General features: G+C 44.4%; 1 protein-coding gene and 1 long non-coding RNA gene across 4 annotated transcripts; one reads left to right on the top strand and one right to left on the bottom strand.

The window, feature by feature from the left end:
- Positions 1-1,820: 1,820 nt before the first annotated feature.
- ZSCAN23 (zinc finger and SCAN domain containing 23) lies at positions 1,821-13,462 on the top strand. 3 transcript variants are annotated; one of them, XM_034985905.1, is made up of 4 exons: positions 1,821-1,858; positions 11,176-11,681; positions 11,903-12,050; positions 12,394-13,462. In XM_034985905.1, the coding sequence occupies exons 2-4, from the start codon at positions 11,253-11,255 to the stop codon at positions 13,038-13,040; spliced, it is 1,224 nt and encodes a 407-aa protein (XP_034841796.1). In that variant the 5' UTR covers positions 1,821-1,858; positions 11,176-11,252; the 3' UTR covers positions 13,041-13,462. The 3 variants fall into 3 exon arrangements, with proteins under 3 accessions (XP_034841796.1, XP_034841794.1, XP_034841795.1); XM_034985903.1 differs by lacking the exon at positions 1,821-1,858 and adding an exon at positions 4,812-5,018; XM_034985904.1 differs by lacking the exon at positions 1,821-1,858 and adding an exon at positions 6,670-8,271.
- Positions 13,463-16,860: 3,398 nt separating this feature from the next.
- On the bottom strand, positions 16,861-18,745 carry LOC117997535. Its single transcript, XR_004675841.1, has 2 exons — positions 18,351-18,745; positions 16,861-18,160 (listed from the first exon to the last, which is right to left on the bottom strand). It is a non-coding gene; the product is annotated as an uncharacterized LOC117997535 (long non-coding RNA).
- Between the last annotated feature and the right edge of the window lie 885 nt (positions 18,746-19,630).

Here is a 19,630-nt window from a genome sequence, read left to right as displayed (position 1 = left end):
TCACCTTATTTAAATAAAACACTCCATATTTCTATATAATGACCTTAGAGCTTGTATAATAATTTTAGGTCTCTTTCGACTTTAAAATATATATATCTCCGGGATGCCTGGGTGACTGAGTTGGTGAAGCGTCTGCCTTTAGCTCAGGTCATGTTCCCAGGTTCCTGGGATTGAGTCCCACATTAGGCTCCTTGCTCAGTGGGGAGCCTGCTTCCCCCTCCGCCTGCTGCTCCCTCTGCTTGTGCGCTCTCTCTCTGACAAATAAATAAATAAAATCTAAAAAAAAATTATATCTATATCTATATCTATATCTATATCTATATCTATATCTATATCTATCTCCACTTCTATTTGAGAAGCATTTGTGGGATAGCCAAGTAAGAAGATTATCATACATATGTATCTAAGTATTACTATTTAGTAACTATATTTTTGTCTAATGAACACTGTGTTAAACTTGCAACAAAAGAATGGCCCCTTTAAGACCCATATGCAAAGATTCCTAGCTAAAGGATCCTTCAGGGCTAAGGAAGCTACCTGATCAGGAAACCTGGATTTAAGTCCCAGCTCCGCTGAGCTCAGCAGCATACTTCATTTCTCTGAACCTTGGTTTCTTCAACTGTAAAATGGTTTGATTTTAAAAAAACATTCACGAGGGGCGCCTGGGTGGCTCAGCCGTTAAGCGTCTGCCTTCGGCTCTGGTCATGATCCTGGAGTCCCTGGATCGAGTCCCGCATCGGGCTCCCTGCTCGGCAGGAAGCCTGCTTCTCCCTCTCCCTCTCCCCCTGCTTGTGTTCCCTCTCTCGCTGTCTCTCTGTCAAATAAATAAAGTCTTTAAAAAAAAAAAAAGTCATGAAAAATTTTTTATTGAAATATATCTATACTTGAAAATACACAAGTTAGGGGCGCCTGGATGGCTCAGTCGTTAAGCGTCTGCCTTCGGCTCAGGTCGTGATCCCAGGGTCCTGGGATCGAGCCCTGCATCAGACTCCCTGCTCGGCGGGAAGCCTGCTTCTCCCTCTCCCACTCCCCCTGCTTGTGTTCCCTCTCTCGCTGCCTCTCTCTCTGTCAAATAAATAAATAAAATCTTAAAAAAAAAGAAAAAGAAAATACACAAGTTATAGTGTACGGGTAAATTTAATTCATAAAGTGAAACCACCCACATAAGCACCACCAAAGTCCAGAAATACATTACCCATTCCCAGGAAGCCCCACTTGTGCTCCATCCTCCTTCCTGTTGTGACTTTTAACAGCAGATATTAGTTTTCCCAGTTTGAAGTTTATGTAAATGGAGTCATGAAGTATGTATCTTTTTGTGTCTGCCTTCTTTCACTATTATGTTTGTGAAAATTATCACTGTGGCTTATAGCTGTAGTTCATTTTTATTGCTGCATAGTATTCTATTGTATGGATAAACTTTACTTTTTGTATCTATCCTACTGTTAATGGACATTTGGGTTGTTTCCACTTTAGAGCTATGAAAATGCTGCTCAGACATGTCTTTAGATGCAAACATATATTCATTTCTGGTAGCTATCTCTAAAAGTAAAACTCCTGGGTCATAGAATGTGTATGTGTTCAGCTTAAGAGATATGCCAAAGAGTTTCCCCAAAATAGTATTACAATTTACACTCTCATCAAGAGCGTATGAAAGTTCTCATTGCTCCAATAATCTTTGCTAACATGTGGCACTGTGAATCCATTTTTTTTTATATCTATGAATAAACACTTGGGCTGCTTCCATATCTTGGCTATTGTAAATAATGTCACAATAAACATATGGTGCATATATCTTTTTGAATTACTGTTTTTGTTTTCTTTGGGCAGATATCCAAATGTGGAAGTACTGGATCATAAGGTAATTCTATTAATTTTTTGAGGAACTTCCATAGTGTTTTCCACAGTGGTGACACCAAATTACATTCCCACCAACAATGCATGGAGAGTTCCTCTTCCTCCACATCCTCACCAACACGTGTTATTTCTTGTCTTTTTGGTCTTGGCCATTCTGACAGATGTGAAGTGATAGTGTGGTTTTGATATGCATTTTCCCGATGATTAATGATGTTGAGCATCTTTTCATGTGTCTGTTGGCCATCTGTATGTCTTCTGTGGAAAAATGTCTATTCATGTCTTCTGCCCATTTTTCAATTGGATTATTTGGGGGCTCTGGTGCTGAGTTGCATAAATTATATATTTTGGATATTAACCCCTTATTGGATATGTCACTTGCAAATATCTTCTACCATTCTGTATTTTGCCTTGCTATTTTGTTGATGTTTTCCTTTGCTGTGCAAAAGCTGATTATTTTGGTGTAGTCTTGATAGTTTAATTTTGCTTTTGTTTCCCTTGCCTGAGGAGATATATCTAGAAAAATGTTGCTCGGTCCAATGTCAAGAAATTACTGTCTATGTTTTCTCCTAGGAGTTTTATGGTACTGGGTCTCACATTTAGGTCTTTAATCCATTAGTTTATTTTTGTGTATGGTGTAAGAAAGTGGTCCAGTTTCATTCTTTTGCATGTAGCTGTTCAATTTTCCCAGCACCATTCATTGAAGAGACTGTCTTTTCCCCCATTGGATGTTCTTGTCTCCTTTGTCAAAGGTTAATTGACCACATATGTGTGGGTTTATTTCTGGGTTGTGTATTCTGTCAGTTGATCTATGTGTCTATTTTTGTGCCAGTGCCATACTGTTTTGATTACTAGAAGTTTGTAGTATACCTTGAAATCTGGGATTGTGATACCTCCAGCTTTGTTCTTTTTCAAGATTGCTTTGGCTATTCAAGGTCATTTGTGGTCCCATACAAATATTATTTGTTCTAGTTCTGTGAAAAATGTTGTTGGTATTTTGATAGAGATTGCATTAAATCAGTAGATCACATGGACACTTTAACAATATTTGTTCTTCCAATTCATGAGCATGGAATCTCTTTGCATTTGTTTGTGTCATCTTCAATTCTTTCCTCAATGTTTTATAGTTTTTGGAGTATACTATGAATCCATTTTTAACAGGGTTTTCAGCATTGGGGTTGTGGTTGCTTAAGAAATACCCAATGACCTGTCATATTGACAAAATTCAAAAACCTGAAAACATACAGTTGGGGAGGCTATGTGAAAACAGGCACTCTCACACTTTGCTGTTGAGTGCAAAATAATACAATGCTTGCAAAGACACTCCCCTTTCTCTCTCCTCCCTCCTCTTTCTTCATTTTTCATTGTAGCATTATTTGTTAAAGCAAAATATTGGAAACAATCCAAATACTCATCCCTTACAGACTGGTTGGAAAAATTATGGTACGGCCGCATGATGGAGTATTATGCCACTGCAAAAAATAAATAAATAAAAAGAGGGTTATTTCAGTGAACAAATAATTTCCAGGTTATTTTAGTAAGCAATAAAGCAAGATGCAAAAGAATGTATTTAATATGATAATTCATAGCGGTAAAGAAGGTAAGTGATTATTTTTGTAAGAGAAAGGAGAGTAGAGAAGAGAGGAAAGAAGAAGGGAAAGAGGAAGGAAAGACAGGATAAATTAAAACTAATGAAAATGGGGCATGAGTATACAGTTGACTCTTGAACAATGCAGGGGTTGGAGTACTGACCCCCATGCAGTCAAAAATCCATGTATAACTATTGTTATACAAAGTTAACTACTAACAGCCTACTCTTGACCAGAAGTCTTACCAGTAACATAATTAGTAGATTTACACATACTTTGTATGTTATATGTATAATATACTGTATTCTTATAATACAGTAAGCTAGGGAAAATAAATGTTAAGGAAATTATAAGGAAAACACATTTATAGAACTGTACTGTATTTATTGAAAAAAATCTGTGTATAAGTGAACCCACACATTTCAAACCCATGTTGTTCAAGGGTCAACTGTATATGGAGTAAAGGAGTTAGGGACGGAAGCAAAACTCTGGACATATCCTTTTATATCATTTAGATTTTGAACTAAGTGTTTTGCATGTTCAGAAAAGAAATGAAAAGGGATGAAAGGAAAACAAACCATGAAATGGAAAAACAAACAGAAACAAATGATCCTAACTGTATATCAAGTTTATAACAACTATAAAGAGAAAAGAATTCAAATTAATATATGTATTCAGTACTCTGACTATACTCCCCCTAATGGGATATAGTTCAAGAACCAATAAACAAGCAAAGCAAGCAAAGAAATTTTGAACTCCACACATCAGGTATATTGTTGCTAGTGATACGGCACTGTAAATGTGAAACTATTTTGTTTATACTTTAAGATAGAGCAAATTGGATGAATATATATGGATGCTGTTGGGAACCAGGTTTTCCGTGGGGAAAAACAGAAAGGAAAAGGAAAAACAAACGTGCAATGGTGTAAATGAAAACAAACAAACTGTGGACTTGTATTTGAATTGGAGACATTCTATAAAATCCTGAAGAAAATATAATCATTGATAGGGCCTAGAAGCAATGATACATCCCAGTGCCAATGAGCTTACCTACTGGTTTCCGCATACCATTCTCCACTGAAAGGAATCAGAGCTTCATGGAACAATGGTGGATTCTAGGTCTAGAGCAGGAAAAGTATAAAAGGAGCCTGGAATATCTTGTGCAATTAAGTAAAGTGCACAAAAAACGATTTCTTTTCAGGAATGACAACAAATGCGGAAGGAATGCACGTCAGTTTCCTCATTTGTTAAATGGGGATAATTGCACCTAACTTACAGAGTTGCTATTCAGAATGAATGAGGTAACAGGTGCAAAACGCCAAGTTGGCGTTATTGCAATTGCCCCCCTGCGGCCTCCCCGCGCCTCACGCCACCTGGAGAGGAGATTCCGCGAGGCGATCACAGAGGCGCGAGACCTCCGGGCTTGCTAGAAGGAACGCGGCCGGAAGCGTCGTCCCCGGGAGGCGGCCCGCGTGACGCACTTCCGGCCTTTGTAGCGGGGCTCTCCTCGGTTGCGGTTGTCAAGGACTCGGAGGTGGTGCCCTCTGGCCCGGTGGCCTCTCCTCCCGCGGATGCCCGGTGAGCTTCGGCGTCGGGCTCCGCCGAGGGCCTTCCAAGGGGCGGGCGTGTGCGCCGCGCCGCCGGGCTCAGTGTGGGAGGCGGGGCGGCGGCCCGGCCCCGGCCCCGGCCCCGCCCCGGGGTCTCTTCCCCGCGGTCCGCCGCCTGTCCGGGGCCCGGGCGGCTCGGTGCTCACCCTGTCGGCCGCCTCGGATATTTTCCCGCGTCCGGGGCTCTCTGCTGGGCCCGACTTTAAGCTCTGAGCAGGGGTCGTTTTATATTCCGCCGCGGCCTCTCGTGGTCTGGTCCACCGACGGCAGAGGCTCCTGTGTTGATTTTCCTTTTTTGTAGCGAATGTTTAAACGGCAGTTGTCATGTTCCAGGCAGGCATCGTTGAAAGCACTTCACGAGTATCAGTCACTTCTCGTAACTCCAGGTGGTAGGCGCTGCTATTAGGTCAGCTCCCCCATCTGCCCCCTTTTTTAACGTCGAGGGAGAAAATGAGGTCAAGTCAGTCCCCCGGGGTCATGCAGCTGCTGTCGTCGGGGTGCACGTCCGGGCTGTCTGGCTCCAGAGTCTGTTCGCCGCGCTGACCCTGCGTTAGCGTTACAGCCGCCACCCAGGGGGTTACTTCTCCCACTTGAATCTGATCCTGCACCTTTGGGACCTCAGTAGTCCTGAGCTTCCAGTTAGGGTTTAAGATTGGAGAAGAAGAATCCGAAGACGGATCTGTCTTCGCGAGTACGTCTGCAAACTTGGTGAAACAGCGATTTTATTTGTGTGTTCACCGTATAGTGCACGTTTCCGCACCCACTTACCACGCTGTGCTTTGGGCCGCCGAAAACATGACCTTGGCCCCAAGGGGAGGTAGCTGCGATTGATTAAGCCACCTTAAACCAAAAATTGCACATTATTTCTTTAGAAGGTGGTTGATTTGCAAGCTTATTATGTGCCAGCCTGTGTGCAAAACCAGTTTATGTGCATTATCTCATTTACTACCCTTGACAGCTTTACAGAGTAGTTGTCCTCATTTTGTACATGAGATTGAGGGTCAGAAAAATCACTCAGGTAACTTGCCCAAGATCACATTGTTGGTAAGTCAGGATTCACAACTAGATCTGCTACCTCACAGTACCTTCTACTTATTGCAGATAAATAAGAAAAATAAGAGCTATGTTGTGTGTGTGTGCACTCAAAGATGGACAGAGAAAGTCTGAAAGGATCCATTCTAATCTTTGTGTCTACTTCTGATGAAGGAATTCTTTATTCTGTATGTTTTGGATTTTTTTTTTTTTTTTTTTTAATATGAGAAGTAACTGCAGGATAGATTGTGACTGAGGGTGAAAGGTGGGGCTTATGATCTAAGAGCCGGAAGGAGGAAGAGGGTGGATGGAATGGGTGAGGAAGACCTCAGAGGATGTGAGATTCAAATCAAGGTGCAGAAATTGGGTAGGGTTTGGATAAGTGCAGAAGGGAAGACCATGGGCATAGACCAGGGATGAGGAAAGCCTGATGAAAGAATAGTGAGAAGAAAAGCCTAAGTGGAGCTGCCAGATTTTGCATGTGGAATAGAGAAAAACAAGAGTGGGGCCCCACAAGTGGGGCTAGAGATGTGACTAGTCTTGAGCCAGGCTTAGGAATGTGGGGATGCATCCAGTAAGTAGTGGGGGGCCTTAGATGGTGACATCAGAGGGGAGAGCGTGGGGATACGTTATGATAAAGACACATTTGTATTGCATGCTGCTTGGTCTTCACCTACATGCCTATCCTTGGTAAAGAGCATTTCGCCCTGAGAGTCATCGTAGATTTGGGAGTATTGAGCTTGCTGGGGCTCTAGGAGAAACCAGCTTTAAAATGCAGATGTGTTTTTTTTAAGTGCGGGAGATTATTATGCTAATTATATACCTGGCATGTACAGATGGTCCCCAACGATGAAGAATGATTTTTCAACTTAACGATGATGGGAAAGTGATTCACGTTCACTACTATGAATTTTGAGTTTTGATCTTTTCTTGAGAAAAAATTATGAGAAACAACTGATATATACATACAACCATTCTGTACCCATACAACCATTCTGTTTCTCACTTTCAGTACAATATTTAATAAAGTACATGAGATTTTCAACACTTAATTACGAAATAGGATTTGTGTTAGACGATTTTGCCCGACGTAGGCTAACATAAATGTTCTGAGCACATTTAAGGTAGGTGAGGCTAAGCTATGATGTTTGGTAGATTAGGTGTATTCGGTACACTTTCAACGTGTGATATTTTCAACTTTTGATGGGTTCATGAGGACATAACCCCATTTTAAGTTGAGGAAGACCTGTACAATGGGGTGGTGAACCTAAAAGAGATTAAGAACTGTTTGTGACCAGGAGGGCAGGGTTATAAAACAATTGGGAAGCCTTTTAGAGGCACTGGGTTGAAAGAGGAGCTACGATGTGCTGTGTGAGGCCGTGGGATTTTAGGCCACCCCACAGAAGCAAAATCAAGAAAGGAAAGCAAAAGGGAGCCTAGACTATACAGAGAATAGAGAGGATTGATCATAGTGAAACTGAGTAAAAATCTGAAACACCATATAGCAGAAATGATTTTCTATGAGCAGAGCTCAAAGCTTCAGCTGCATTTTCTGTGAATAGAAAATCTGTGACTTAAAACCAAAGTGGATGGGCAGCAAATAAGAAAAAGACATTTTTCAGGGCCTAGAAAGTTGACAGAGCAAGAGGGCAGAAGTAGGTGTTTAATCCTTTGAAGGCATGCTCGGTTAATTGAGAGCACATATTCTTCATTGACCTATTTGATATTTGCACCCCAGAACTTCCATACCCTAGAACAAACTCTGCAGACCATGCTTTAAGCCCCCTCATCGCTCCCTAGATTATTAGATAGCTTCTCTCCCTGCTTCCGCTTTTCCCAAAGTCTGTTGTCACAGCAGCCAGTGAAACTTTTATAGTAAATGTAAGTAAAATTTGGTCATCCCTGTGCTGAAAACCTCTGATGGCTTTCCACATGTCTTAGACTAGAGCAGAGTCCTTACGGTAGCATCTCAGTCTGTTCCCAAAGCCTGCTTTTATCTCTCATGACTGCACCTTTTGTTTCTCTGTGTAGCCATGTTGGTGGTCCAACTGGCCGTTCCTGGAAGAATCCAGGCATGCTCCTACCTCCAAGGACTCAACCTTCCCTTTGCACGGAACAGGTCTTCTCCGATAGTCACGTGACTGCTGCTCACGTCCCTTGGGTTTCTGCTCAAACTTTACCTTATCAGCAAGGTAAAGTTTCCTGACTCCTCCATACAGAGACCTTTCTTCCCCCTGCTCCCCATCTCCTTTACCTTTATTTTTCTCTATAGCATTTATCACTGTTTGACATCTATTTCATTACTGTCTGTGCCCGTCGGCTCCTTCCTTCATCCTGTTCCCTTCTTCCTGCCCACATACAGGAGAGATAGTGGGGTAGCGGTTGAGACTATGAATTCTGAAGTAGATTTGCTGGGTTGGAAATGCAGCTTCACCACTAACTGCATGTGAGACCTTGGGCAAGTGACTCAAACTGTTTGGGTCTCGGTTTTCTCATCTGTCAATATGTGGGTAATAACAAAACCTTACGGTTGTTTCAAGGAGTCAGTGAGTTAATATATGTAAAACATCTAGTACAATGCCTGGTACCTTAAAAGCAATATAAATGTCAGCTGTTACTAATATTGTAATTAGAGTGTAAATTCCATCAAAGTAGGGACTTTTTTGTTGGCCATTTCTAGTGCCTAGAACAATACCTGGAATATAATGGGCTCTGAATAAATATTTGCTAAATGAATGAGTGGTGTGAGAAGTTTTGAAAGAAAAAGATAATGTGGAACTCAAAGTGATAGTGAGTCAGCACCAAGAAAAGTTGGGGGAAAAAATAAGAGCTCAGGAATCCTGTCTTTGGAGGGAAAAACCATCTTGACTTTTCCTGGGGTGGTGACTGTAGACATCAATGAAGTCAGATGTGTTAGAAATTTGTGGAGGGGATTATGTTTGCAGATTACTCAGAAGGATGCTTCCCCACCCCAGTGGTTTTTCCCTCCTTAATAAGTATAACTAATAGTGGGAATATGGATTTAACTTTTCTTGTAGTGTGAGCTGTGTTCAATAATAAATACACTGTCCTTGTTTTTTTTTTTTTTATTTTGCCATGTGTGCCAGTACCTAAGAATAGTGTTGGGTTATATTTACAGTGAATTATAATCATTTTACTTAAATTTGGAAACTTTTTAAAGCTCTGGGTCATGACTCATGGGGATCACGAAGTCTATGTGGTAGGCTGTGACCAGGGTGTTTTGTTTTGGGGTTTAAAAAAAAAAAGCAAGATTTAAGAAATAGGAGTATGTGTCACATGATTCAGGATACATAGTGTTTTGTGAAATTATTATTTCAGTTTCTTGTGTGTGTGTGTATCTCATGCACAAACATACATTCATGTGCACATGTATATGGGTGTTCTGGGTCTCAATATAAAATGTTTCTTTCTTTCTTTTTTTTTTTTTTCATTATAAAATATTTTTTACTGAGGGTCCTGGTCAAAATCACTAGGCTACATAATATTCTTTCAGAAAATTGCTTTCATGGGGCACCTGGATGGCTCAATCAGTTAAGCATCTGCCTTCGGCTCAGGTCATGATCCTGGAGTCCTGGGGATCGAGTCCCGAGTTGGGCTTCTCCCTCTCCTTCTGTGTGCGCTCTCTCTCTCTCAAATATATATATATATATATTTATAAATAAATAAATAAATCTTATAAAGAAAATTGCTTTCAGTAATTACTATCCTGGTTAAGATTTTATCGTAAGCTTTAAGTGGTTATAGACACTTGTCTCTTTATGAGCATTAATTTTATTTTCCACACAGTCGCCCCCTCTCCATCCTCAAGGAGATTCTAAAATAAACAATTTCCAAGAAATTAAAGGACAGGAAACAGCTCAAAGTCTACCTCTGTTTTAAAATACCAGAATCAATATTTCTTTCATTTTAACATCTCTTATTCAAGACCAGTTCAGTTGACTACTTTCTGATTCTTTTGCCATAGTGTTTTGATCACTAGGATTCATTTAATCTTTCAATAAAATTTGTAAGGAAAATAACAATAGTGGTAATTTACAAGATTTGAGAATTTACCAAGCTCCCAGCCTCTTGTGCTTTTTTTTTTTTTTTTTTTAAGATTTTATTTATTTGACAGAGAGAGACACAGCGAGAGAGGGAACACAAGCAGGGGGAGTGGGAGAGGGAGAAGCAGGCTCCCCGCAGAGCAGGGAGCCCCATGTGGGGCTCGATCCCAGGACCCCGGGATCATGACCTGAGCCAAAGGCAGACCTTAATGACTGAGCCACCCAGGCGCCCCAGCCTCTTGTGCTCTTTATCCATGATCTTATTTTATCTTTATCTTTTATCTCCACCTAGAAAGATAGGCCTGCAGAGGCTGTGCCTGGAGGACCAGGTCTCTATCCCAGATCTCTCCCACCCCAAACAGCCCTCTCTCCTCCATGCCTCAGTTGACTGGGGGGACTGGGCCTCTCCTCCCCAAGAGCATTTCCTTTGCTCCTCATCCTGTCCTTTTATCTTCTTTCCTTTCTCTCCCTTCTCCATTTTGTTTCTCTTTTCTTCCATTCTTAGTGTCCTCTGTGACCACTTGGCACCAAAATGCTGGTTTACCTCCATTCAACTGAAAACTTACTCTGGGTCTCCTATCTTGCCATTCAAATGGAAGCCCTCTATGTTCCAGCTGACTTATTTGAGACAATTCATTCAGGATGATCAAAATAGTCCCTTCCTTTGATAAAACTGTGTGTGTGTGTGTGTGTGTGTGTGTTGGGACCCGGTTGGGGGAGGGAGGGTATTCTGTTTCTGTTTGCCTTCCAGTATCACCTGCATCAGAATTTGCTAGTCCTTGGGTGGTGAGTTTGATGAGTTCGTTATAGATTTTGGATCCTAGCCCTTTATCTGATGTCATTTGCAAATATCTCCTCCCATTCTATCGGTAACATAATTAAAAAAAAAAATTTGCGTAGTCCTTACCATTACTCGTACATTCAGTGTTATTCACTAGACAGTGACTGCTTTTGTTACAGATACTCCCTGTGCCTGCCAGCAGAAAAGATTTTCAACATTTTAATATTTTTTTCTCTGCAATTATTTTTTAGATTTTGGGATTTCCAGAAGAAAAGGTCAAAGAGGAATCATCGAGAATAGACTCTTTTTCTGAAGTGTTAAGCCTAAGATGGCCACAGCATTGGCCCTTCAGACTTCAGAGATGCAGGAAGGACTTCTGGCAGTAAAGGTAGAAGAGGAAGAGGGGGATTATGCCTCTGGGCAGGAATCTGGCCTGCCAAGAGATAACCCTCATACCAGAGAGCTCTTTCGTAGACGCTTCAGGCAGTTCTGCTATCAGGAGACACCTGGGCCCCGAGAGGCTCTTCGAAGACTCCAGGAGCTCTGCTGTCAGTGGCTGCGGCCCGAGACGCACAGCAAGGAGCAGATCGTGGAGCTGCTGGTGCTGGAGCAGTTCCTGACCATCCTGCCCGAGGAGCTGCAGGCCTGGGTGCGGGAGCACTGCCCAGCGAGTGGGGAGGACGCGGTGACTGCGCTGGAGGACCTGGAGAGGGAGCTGGATGAGCCGGGAGAGCAGGTGGAAGATGGGAGAACAGAGGTTTGTACCTGCAGGAGCAAGTGTGGGGTTTCAGTGCAGCAAGAGGAAGAGGAGGAGGATTTCTTTGCGCGTGATGTGGTCTGTTGTGGGCTCTCCCATCTCTCTGCCTCTTTCTTGTTGCTGGTTTCTTGGTTCTTCTTTTCCTATATAGTGGACCTGGGAAGGCCCCCTTCCAAAGTGTCTCTGATGTTTGATTCCTAACTGTCCTTAATTTCCACCAGGTCCCAATCTATGCTTGTGAACAGGGAGAGTTTGCGAAGGAGAAGGCAACTCGGGGAGCAGCCCAGGAGTTATCAGGTGGCCGGCTCCAGCCCTTGGAAGAGCTGCGTCCGTGCAATTCGCGAGAGCTGTGCCCGGCTCAGGAGATGGGTGAGGATCAGAATTTCCTCAGGAGGCCTCCCTCAGCCCCTGAGGGTCCATCGGTTCAGCACGTGTGTTCGGTGTCTGCTGTGCGCCAGGCGGTGTGCTTGGTCCTGGGGAGCCCGTGACGAGCCAGGTGGACGTGCTCCCTGCCCTCAGGAGGTCTGGGTCTGACGGAAGAGGCAGACAGCCTCTGGAACTGAACGGTACAGTCCGCCTGTCTTCTTCCCGAGGGCAAAGTGAAAGAAAACAGAAACCGTGCTTATTCGTCCCCTGCCGCCCACTCTCCCGGCTGGTTTTTCCCTTTTTCCTCTGGAAACCTAACATTCACGTGACCCCCTTATTATTTCAGGTGACGAGGCTGGGACTTGGAATGTGGAGTTAGCTCCAAAGAGGGAGCTTTCTAAAGAAATGAGATGTCCTGTGGAAGTACCTCAGAAACTGAACGGTGGCACTGCTCGGATGCCTGAGTGTGGAGACACCTGTGACCACGAGGGCAGACTGGAAAGGCAGCAGCGGGCAAGCTCTTCTGTGGAGAGACCGTATGTCTGTGGTCAGTGTGGCAAGAGCTTCACCCAGAATTCCATCCTGATCGAGCACCAGCGAACCCACACAGGCGAGAAGCCCTACGAGTGCGACGAGTGTGGCCGGGCCTTCGGCCAGCGGTCAGGCCTCTTCCAGCACCAGAGACTCCACACCGGCGAGAAGCGCTACCAGTGCGGCATCTGCAGCAAAGCCTTCAGTCAGAACGCCGGCCTCTTCCATCACCTCAGGATCCACACGGGGGAGAAGCCCTTCCGGTGCGGTCAGTGCAGTAAGAGCTTTAGTCGGCGCTCTGTCCTCATGAAGCATCAGAGAATTCACACCGGGGAGAGGCCTTACGAATGTGAGGAATGCGGCAAGAACTTCATTTACCACTGCAACCTCCTCCAGCACCGGAAGACCCACCCCGCGCTGGGTCCAGCCGGCCCCTCGGAACAGGTCGGGCCTGTTTCCTGACGTCAGACCGCTAGCAGGGTCGCAGGGTAGGTTCCTGCTTTGTCCCTGAGGCACGGTAATGGTAAAAAATAGTTTAATCCTCTTGAGGGGGAAGCTCCGAGAGAGCCAGCGAAATTGTCCATATTTTTTATGCTGGGAGAAGCATTATATCTCAAGTACATCTGTCAGGTTCTCTGGGCTCAACAACGTGCACGCTTTGCAATACTGAATCTTGTTGTGTGACTTTATCAACATAGTCTCCAGTCTGACACACGTCGGTGCAAGAGGTTTTCTAGGTGTACTTCAGGAAAACTTCTTCATCCCAGTTTTAAGAAACTTTTTAAAAAAGTTTTTAAAAACTATATGCTGCCTGAACACAAAATTATGTTAAATAGTATTTAAAAATTAATTTAAAAATAATTGCAGTAAAACCTGTAAACGATTTGACTATTGTCTGTTTTCATAAGATGTGATCATTTCTTTTTGACCTACAACAGGGGGCAGATGAATCCTCCCTTAAATACACAAAAGGCTTTTCCCTACAGGAGAACTCTGTAGGGTTCCAGTAACTCAGTCTGCAGTTAGGATCCAAGAAATTGAAGCAACCATGGGTTACTAGGACCTCAGTGGCTAGATGTAGCAGATACTGCTCAAGATTTTAAATTTGTGCAGATCAAGAAACTTAGCTAAAAATCTGATATCTCACTTCTGATCTTTGTTACGAAAATATAGGCCTGTGCGTTTTTCCTGTGACTTACAAGCATTTTCAGTTTTTGCTTTCTTTAAGTCTTAGTTATGGAAAATTTCAAACACATACAAAAGTAGAAAAGTATGATCAGTCTTCCATGTTGATTGCTTTTTATAAGCTCCATGCTTCTCAGCATTACCTATTGATTACCACCAAGATTATGCATAAAAAAACACTTCTTTCCCTTAACAGTAATTGAGTGTTTACTTTATACTAAGCCCAGGACACAAAGAATGGAAAATCTCTGGTGACGACAATCTGGATTGGAGTACCAAATACACAGCGGGTCACTTAACCCTAATAGAAACACTGTAAGGGATCTTACAGATCACTTCTCTGTCCCCTTACATGATTGATACAGAAACGGAGGCTCTGGGAAGTAGCTGTAAGATTATGCGGACAGCTAGTTAATGGAGCTGGAGCTAGAACCCTGTCTTCTAACTCCTAGTGTTCGTTCTACTAAGCCACTGGAAGGATTTTATCTCCAGATAGAAATTACTAGCATATGGAACTTAAAAGATTTAGAGGGCACTGAGGTTTTGCTTTTTAGCTCAACAAAGCCTCCCATCCATGTGTTTCAATAAATGCACAGCTCCTCTGTTCAATTTACAGTGGAGTTTCAGGAAAGACCACTTATCCCTCATTCGGGGCACTTTATTTTATTTTAAGTAATCTCTACACCCAGCGTGGGGCTCCAACTCACAACCCCAAGATCAAGAGCTGCGTGCTCCACCGACAGAGCCAGCCAGGCAACCCGATTACTTTTAACCTTTAAATTTGAATTTGCTTAGAGGGACTTTTCAAGAAAGAGAACTCCGTCTTCATCCAATTCAAGAATCAGAACAACATTAAAAGGGAGCCTATCTTTTGCCTTATATGTAGCCATTTTTCTAGTATCTTACGTATCTTCAATATTTCTTTATGTAAATACAAGAAAACGTGACTGTATATCCCCTTATCTCCTCTATTACACAGACAGGTGGGATACTGTCGGCACTTTTCCACACCTCGCTGTGCTCGTGAAACAGCCGCCTCGTTCTGTTTACAAGTGGACGGTATTTCATTTGTTGGTGCCCCACGGTTTTTAACACACTCCCATAGATGCACAGTCACTACTTTAAAAGGTCACAGATTGTTTCATTCTTCCCAAATGTGGTTCAAGCAAACTCTGTTTAAAATGACAACTTCCACATGAGCTAGGAAACAGAGCTTGGGCTGCAGTTGCACCTAATTCTTGTACAGAGAAATGCAGAAATGATGGGGGTGGTTTTCAGTCTAGTGTATTTGGCTCTATTGTATATCCTTAGTCATAACATATCAAACCACTTCTGCTGCCATTTGTGGCTAATTATAGGTCTTACCAGAAATCTTAAATTTTCTCGAGTGTATTTTAGTGTGTCTTGAGGTTAAATTATTTCCAAAAGAAATACATATGGATTTTAAAGTGAGGTTAAGGAAAATATAGTAGACTTAAGTTTGAAATAAAATCAACTTCTCCGGTAAATATATATTCCATATAATAATATAATACATATACTATTATAACCTGAGTTTGTAAGTATCTCAGATGCCTCTGCATATGCCGAAGCAGCATGTTTGGATAATTCTATTATATCAGCTCTTAAAAGATTTAAAATGTGAACAGATCAGGATTTTAAAGGATGTATTTCTAATGGACTGTTTTTACACCTGCAGTTGAATATTGGATGTTTGGTTTGTTTTGTTCACAGCTTCTCAAAAATTCTGAATTTTCTTAACAACTGATGAAATACCAAGAAACAAAAGATGTTATATATGCTGTAGAGACATACACCGCTTAGAATGCAGTGATGGTTAACATGATTAAATGACTTAGAGTTCACCAAACTAACTACGTGTTCTCTGATACTAATTGCTCTAATTCGCTTACGCTAATTCTCTTATCTGGGTGCACACTTGTCATTCGTGGTACACTGATGTTTGCTGTAGCCTGTGGACAGTGGCCTCTAAGGGCCTCACACTGTTTCTGTCTCAGTTGTTTCCCTTTTACATTCCTGCATTACCCTCACTTGTCTCTTTTCTGTTTCTGCCCTGGCTGTTCTCATTCAACCCATGAAGTCTCTGGCATTGATCTCCTTTCAGGTGCTGGGTAAACGAGTAACCATCCCTCCCTGTGCCTTCGAAAGTCCAGTCTGAAAGAGTAGTTAGTTTTACGGCTGAACAATTATAAGAAATATTAATTCAAATCCAATTAAAATGCCTTATTGGTCCTTGAGGGATAGTCCAGCACCCCTCTGAGCACTGTTAGGAGATTGGACAGTGTATGTCAAGAAATGGCTGACAGTTTTGCAACCAAAACCTGTCTGGAGCTGTAGATAAGAGCCCTGAAGACTGTCTTTCACTGTAATTTTTATTTGAAGTCAGGACTAAAGGAGAACCAAGTCTCTGTCCACATTTTGTATTTGGAAATGACTCCTATTTTCTATATCTGACAATACTTTTCCTTTAAAAAGCATAATTTATAGTGGAAGATTGTTTTATATTTTTCCTATGTGAGACAAAAGTTATCTCTGAGGATATTTTAAAATAAAAGTATATCTAAAGTCCAGGCACCTGGATGGCACAGTTGATTAAGCGTCTGCCTTCAGCTCAGGTCATGATCCCAGGGTCCCGGGATCGAGCCCCATTTGGGCTCCTCGCTCAGCTTCCTGCCCTTCCTCTTCCTCGGCCCCTACCCCCACTCGTGCTTGCTCACTTTCTCAAAAAAAAATCTTTAAAAAAGTATATCTAAAGTCAAAATTATAAAATATGAAGTACTTTCTCAGGAGCAATTTTGAAATATAAAATCTATACCAGTATACATGTGTATCATTGGTTAAATGTTGGGTTAGAAGTTGAGCGAAAAGTAGATTATTTGTAGAAGGAGATGGAGGATAGAGTAAAGTATTTTAGGCAGAGGCAACAGGGTGAGGAAGGCCCAACAAAGATAGGCTCAAGAGCCCTGCGTTTTCCAATTTGGCAGGTCATGGAGGTCTTATAAGGAAGCACAGGAGTGGGGGCCAGATTGAGAGGTCCTTGAACACTTTGCTGTGCATTTGGTTTTTGTTTGGTAAGCATCATGGGATCATTGAAAGTATTTTGTTGTGCTGTAGGGGCTTTTTAACACAGAATCAGAGAATGTTAGCTTTAGGAAGAAATTTTGAATTTACCCATTTCATACCTACGTGAGAAAAGTGAAGCCCAAGTGGTTAAACACTTGTAGTGATCTATTTTTAATTGCATTAAAAATTTTAAGAACAAAACTATGGACAGAGATCATTGTGAATTATATGTAGTTTCACAGACACTTAGACTTGGAGCCTGGGACACATTTTAGGCGTCTCCAAGCAGCAACAGCAACAACAAAATAGGAGGGAAAGAGAAAAGGGAAGAACAAAACGTGAGAACATAAAAAGGACTCAGACAGGCAAAATTACACGTTAAAACTGGATTAGACCAACAAATGGTGACCAAAGAGAAGGAAAAATAAAAAGATGCAGAGACAGTGTTACCAAGACATGTGCTTTATCTTTGTAATAGCTATTACTAGAGATCGCTCTGTCTCTCAACTGGTGCATGTGTCTTAACAGTGAAAACAGTCCCACTGCTCTTCACTCCTCACCAATTTCAGTGCTTTACATAAAAAGGAGAAGAGCACAGTGTATAAATCACTGATTTTTGTTTTCAGGCCTCTGTGGAGCCACACCCAGGTTTCCATGCGAATGTCTCTGCTCTATGATGAAGCCACTATTTCTGAATATATACCTGTGTTAGAATCACCTGCGCTGTTGGAACTCCAGTTTCCTGGGCACTACCCCAGACTGGCTGAATGCCTCTGAGGGCAGGACCTGGGAATCTGCATTTTGGCTAGCTTATCAGTGGTTCTCAGACATAAGGTAACTATATATAATTTATTGCCCCATCTGGGACACTTGAGAATGAAAGGGCTTGGTATTCATAATCACACTCAGACAAGAGGCGTAACAGGATGGGTGGTTTTCCCACTTTGGGCATTTCCAGCTGAGGAGATAGAAGATGAGACAGAATCAGAAAGAATACAATGTGCTCATGAAAGCTAAGGTGGAACATCTGTGAAGGAGGCCAGCCACCAGCTTCCTGATTTGAAATAATTCTTGCTAACACATCTGTTGGCTTAGGTAAGAAAGGGTGGGTATGCCTACAGAAACCACACTCCCCTTGAAAGGATCCCCCCCAAACAGCCACAACAATAAAAACGCTGCTGAGATAGCTAGTTGCCGAAGGCGAAGCTGTTGCGATCCTGGTTGACCAGACGAGATGGAGGGCCTCTCGGAAGCAGAAGGAGCGTCTCCGTGATTAGGAACTGCTGGCCTCGTGCGGGGTGCTCACCTGTAGACTGTGGAGGAAAAGCGGGAGTAGAGGGCGATGGGAGAGAACTGGCCGGAGGAAGGCAGGAGGTGAGCCATCGTAAGCAGCGAGGACGAATGCGGACCAGGTCCTGCGCGCGGTCCCTCCGTAAGTGACCGTAACTGACCCGCGTACTTCACCGGCTGCGGAACCCCAGCCCTGTTCCCGCCGCAGCTGACCTGCCCCGTGTCACCAGCGCGGCGTGCCCTCGGCTTTCTGCCGAGCCAGCGCGGTCGGGCATCTGCCAGGGGTTCCGTGACTCCAAAGGACGAGACTTGAGACTGGAGAGCCAGCCACGTGCCGCTTCGCTCAGGGCGGTGCTGAGACTGCTTCTGACCGCGGGGGCCCCGTGGACGGTGGGGTCCGCACCAGCGGGGTGTGCAGCGACCCTGCGGGCTGGGACCTGGGGAACGGAGGGCAGCGCGCACTTCCGTGAGAGCGGACAGGTGCCCTCGGTGGGGTAGGGCGCTGGGGGCCCCGGCAGTGGCGCCCCGGTCGGTGCAGCGCCGCCCGGAGGCGTTCGCAGGCCGCCGAGCTCGCGACCGCCGGCGGGAGCGGGGAGCCGACCCACCACTGAGAGGACGGGTCCTGTCGGCTGCCTAGAGAGGCGGCGCGCCGGGCGTCGTGACGTACTTCCGGGCCGCCGTCGCGGGGTTGGGCGGAGCCTGGCGCTCGCTCCGCGGGCGGGCTCCGCGCGTGCGCTCGGCTGCTGTCCCGCACGTGGGTCCCCGGGATGCGGCGCCCCTGTGGCCCGCCGCCTGCACGCGGCCTGGGGGCCGGCGGGTGGTTTTCTGTTCCCTGCGCGGGCCTGTGGTGCTGGCCACGGTCTTGCACGTTGTGCCGGGGGAGGCTTATCACTTTAAAATGGGGTGGGGTGGTGCGCGCAGACCTTTGCGGAGCGGAGCGAGTACGTGGGAGTTAAGTGGCGAGGACGACGAGTTAGCGCGTCCATCAAGCACACATTTCCTGGCTGCGTATGTGTGCGGGTCTCTGTGGTGCAAAACGGGAATGAGCCGGATGGAAGAGGCACCCTTGACCTTACAGGGTGGACTGTTGCCGTAGAGCCGAAGCCCCTGGAGGAAGTCGTCTTCGTCCGTTCGAGGGCCTTCGGAGGTGCGGGGCGGCGAGTCGGGGGTCACGTCGCCCAGCCGGCGTAGCGGACTGAACCAACGGGAAGCGGTGGAGCGAGGCGGCGGGCCCTAGGGGGCAGGGGCGTGACGGCGCAGGGCCCCGCGCCGGGGGAGCGTGGGCGTGGGCAGCCGGGGCAAAGCGGAAGAGCGCAATTCCTGGACTGTTGCGAGGAACGCAGACGTTGAAGGGCGGGTGCTTCTCCACTTTTTTTTTTTTAAGATTTTATTTATTTATTTGAGAGAGAGAGAGCATGAGAGGGGGGAGGGTCAGAGGGAGAAGCAGGCTCCCCGCCGAGCAGGGAGCCCTATGTGGGACCAGGATCATGATC

This window comes from Mirounga leonina, unplaced genomic scaffold (genome assembly GCF_011800145.1).
Source record: "Mirounga leonina isolate KUSES-001 unplaced genomic scaffold, KU_Mleo_1.0 Mir_366, whole genome shotgun sequence".
NCBI lineage: Eukaryota > Metazoa > Chordata > Mammalia > Carnivora > Phocidae > Mirounga > Mirounga leonina.
The sequence above is the reverse complement of the archived record's forward strand: the minus strand, read 5'-3'. Positions and strand labels throughout refer to the sequence as shown.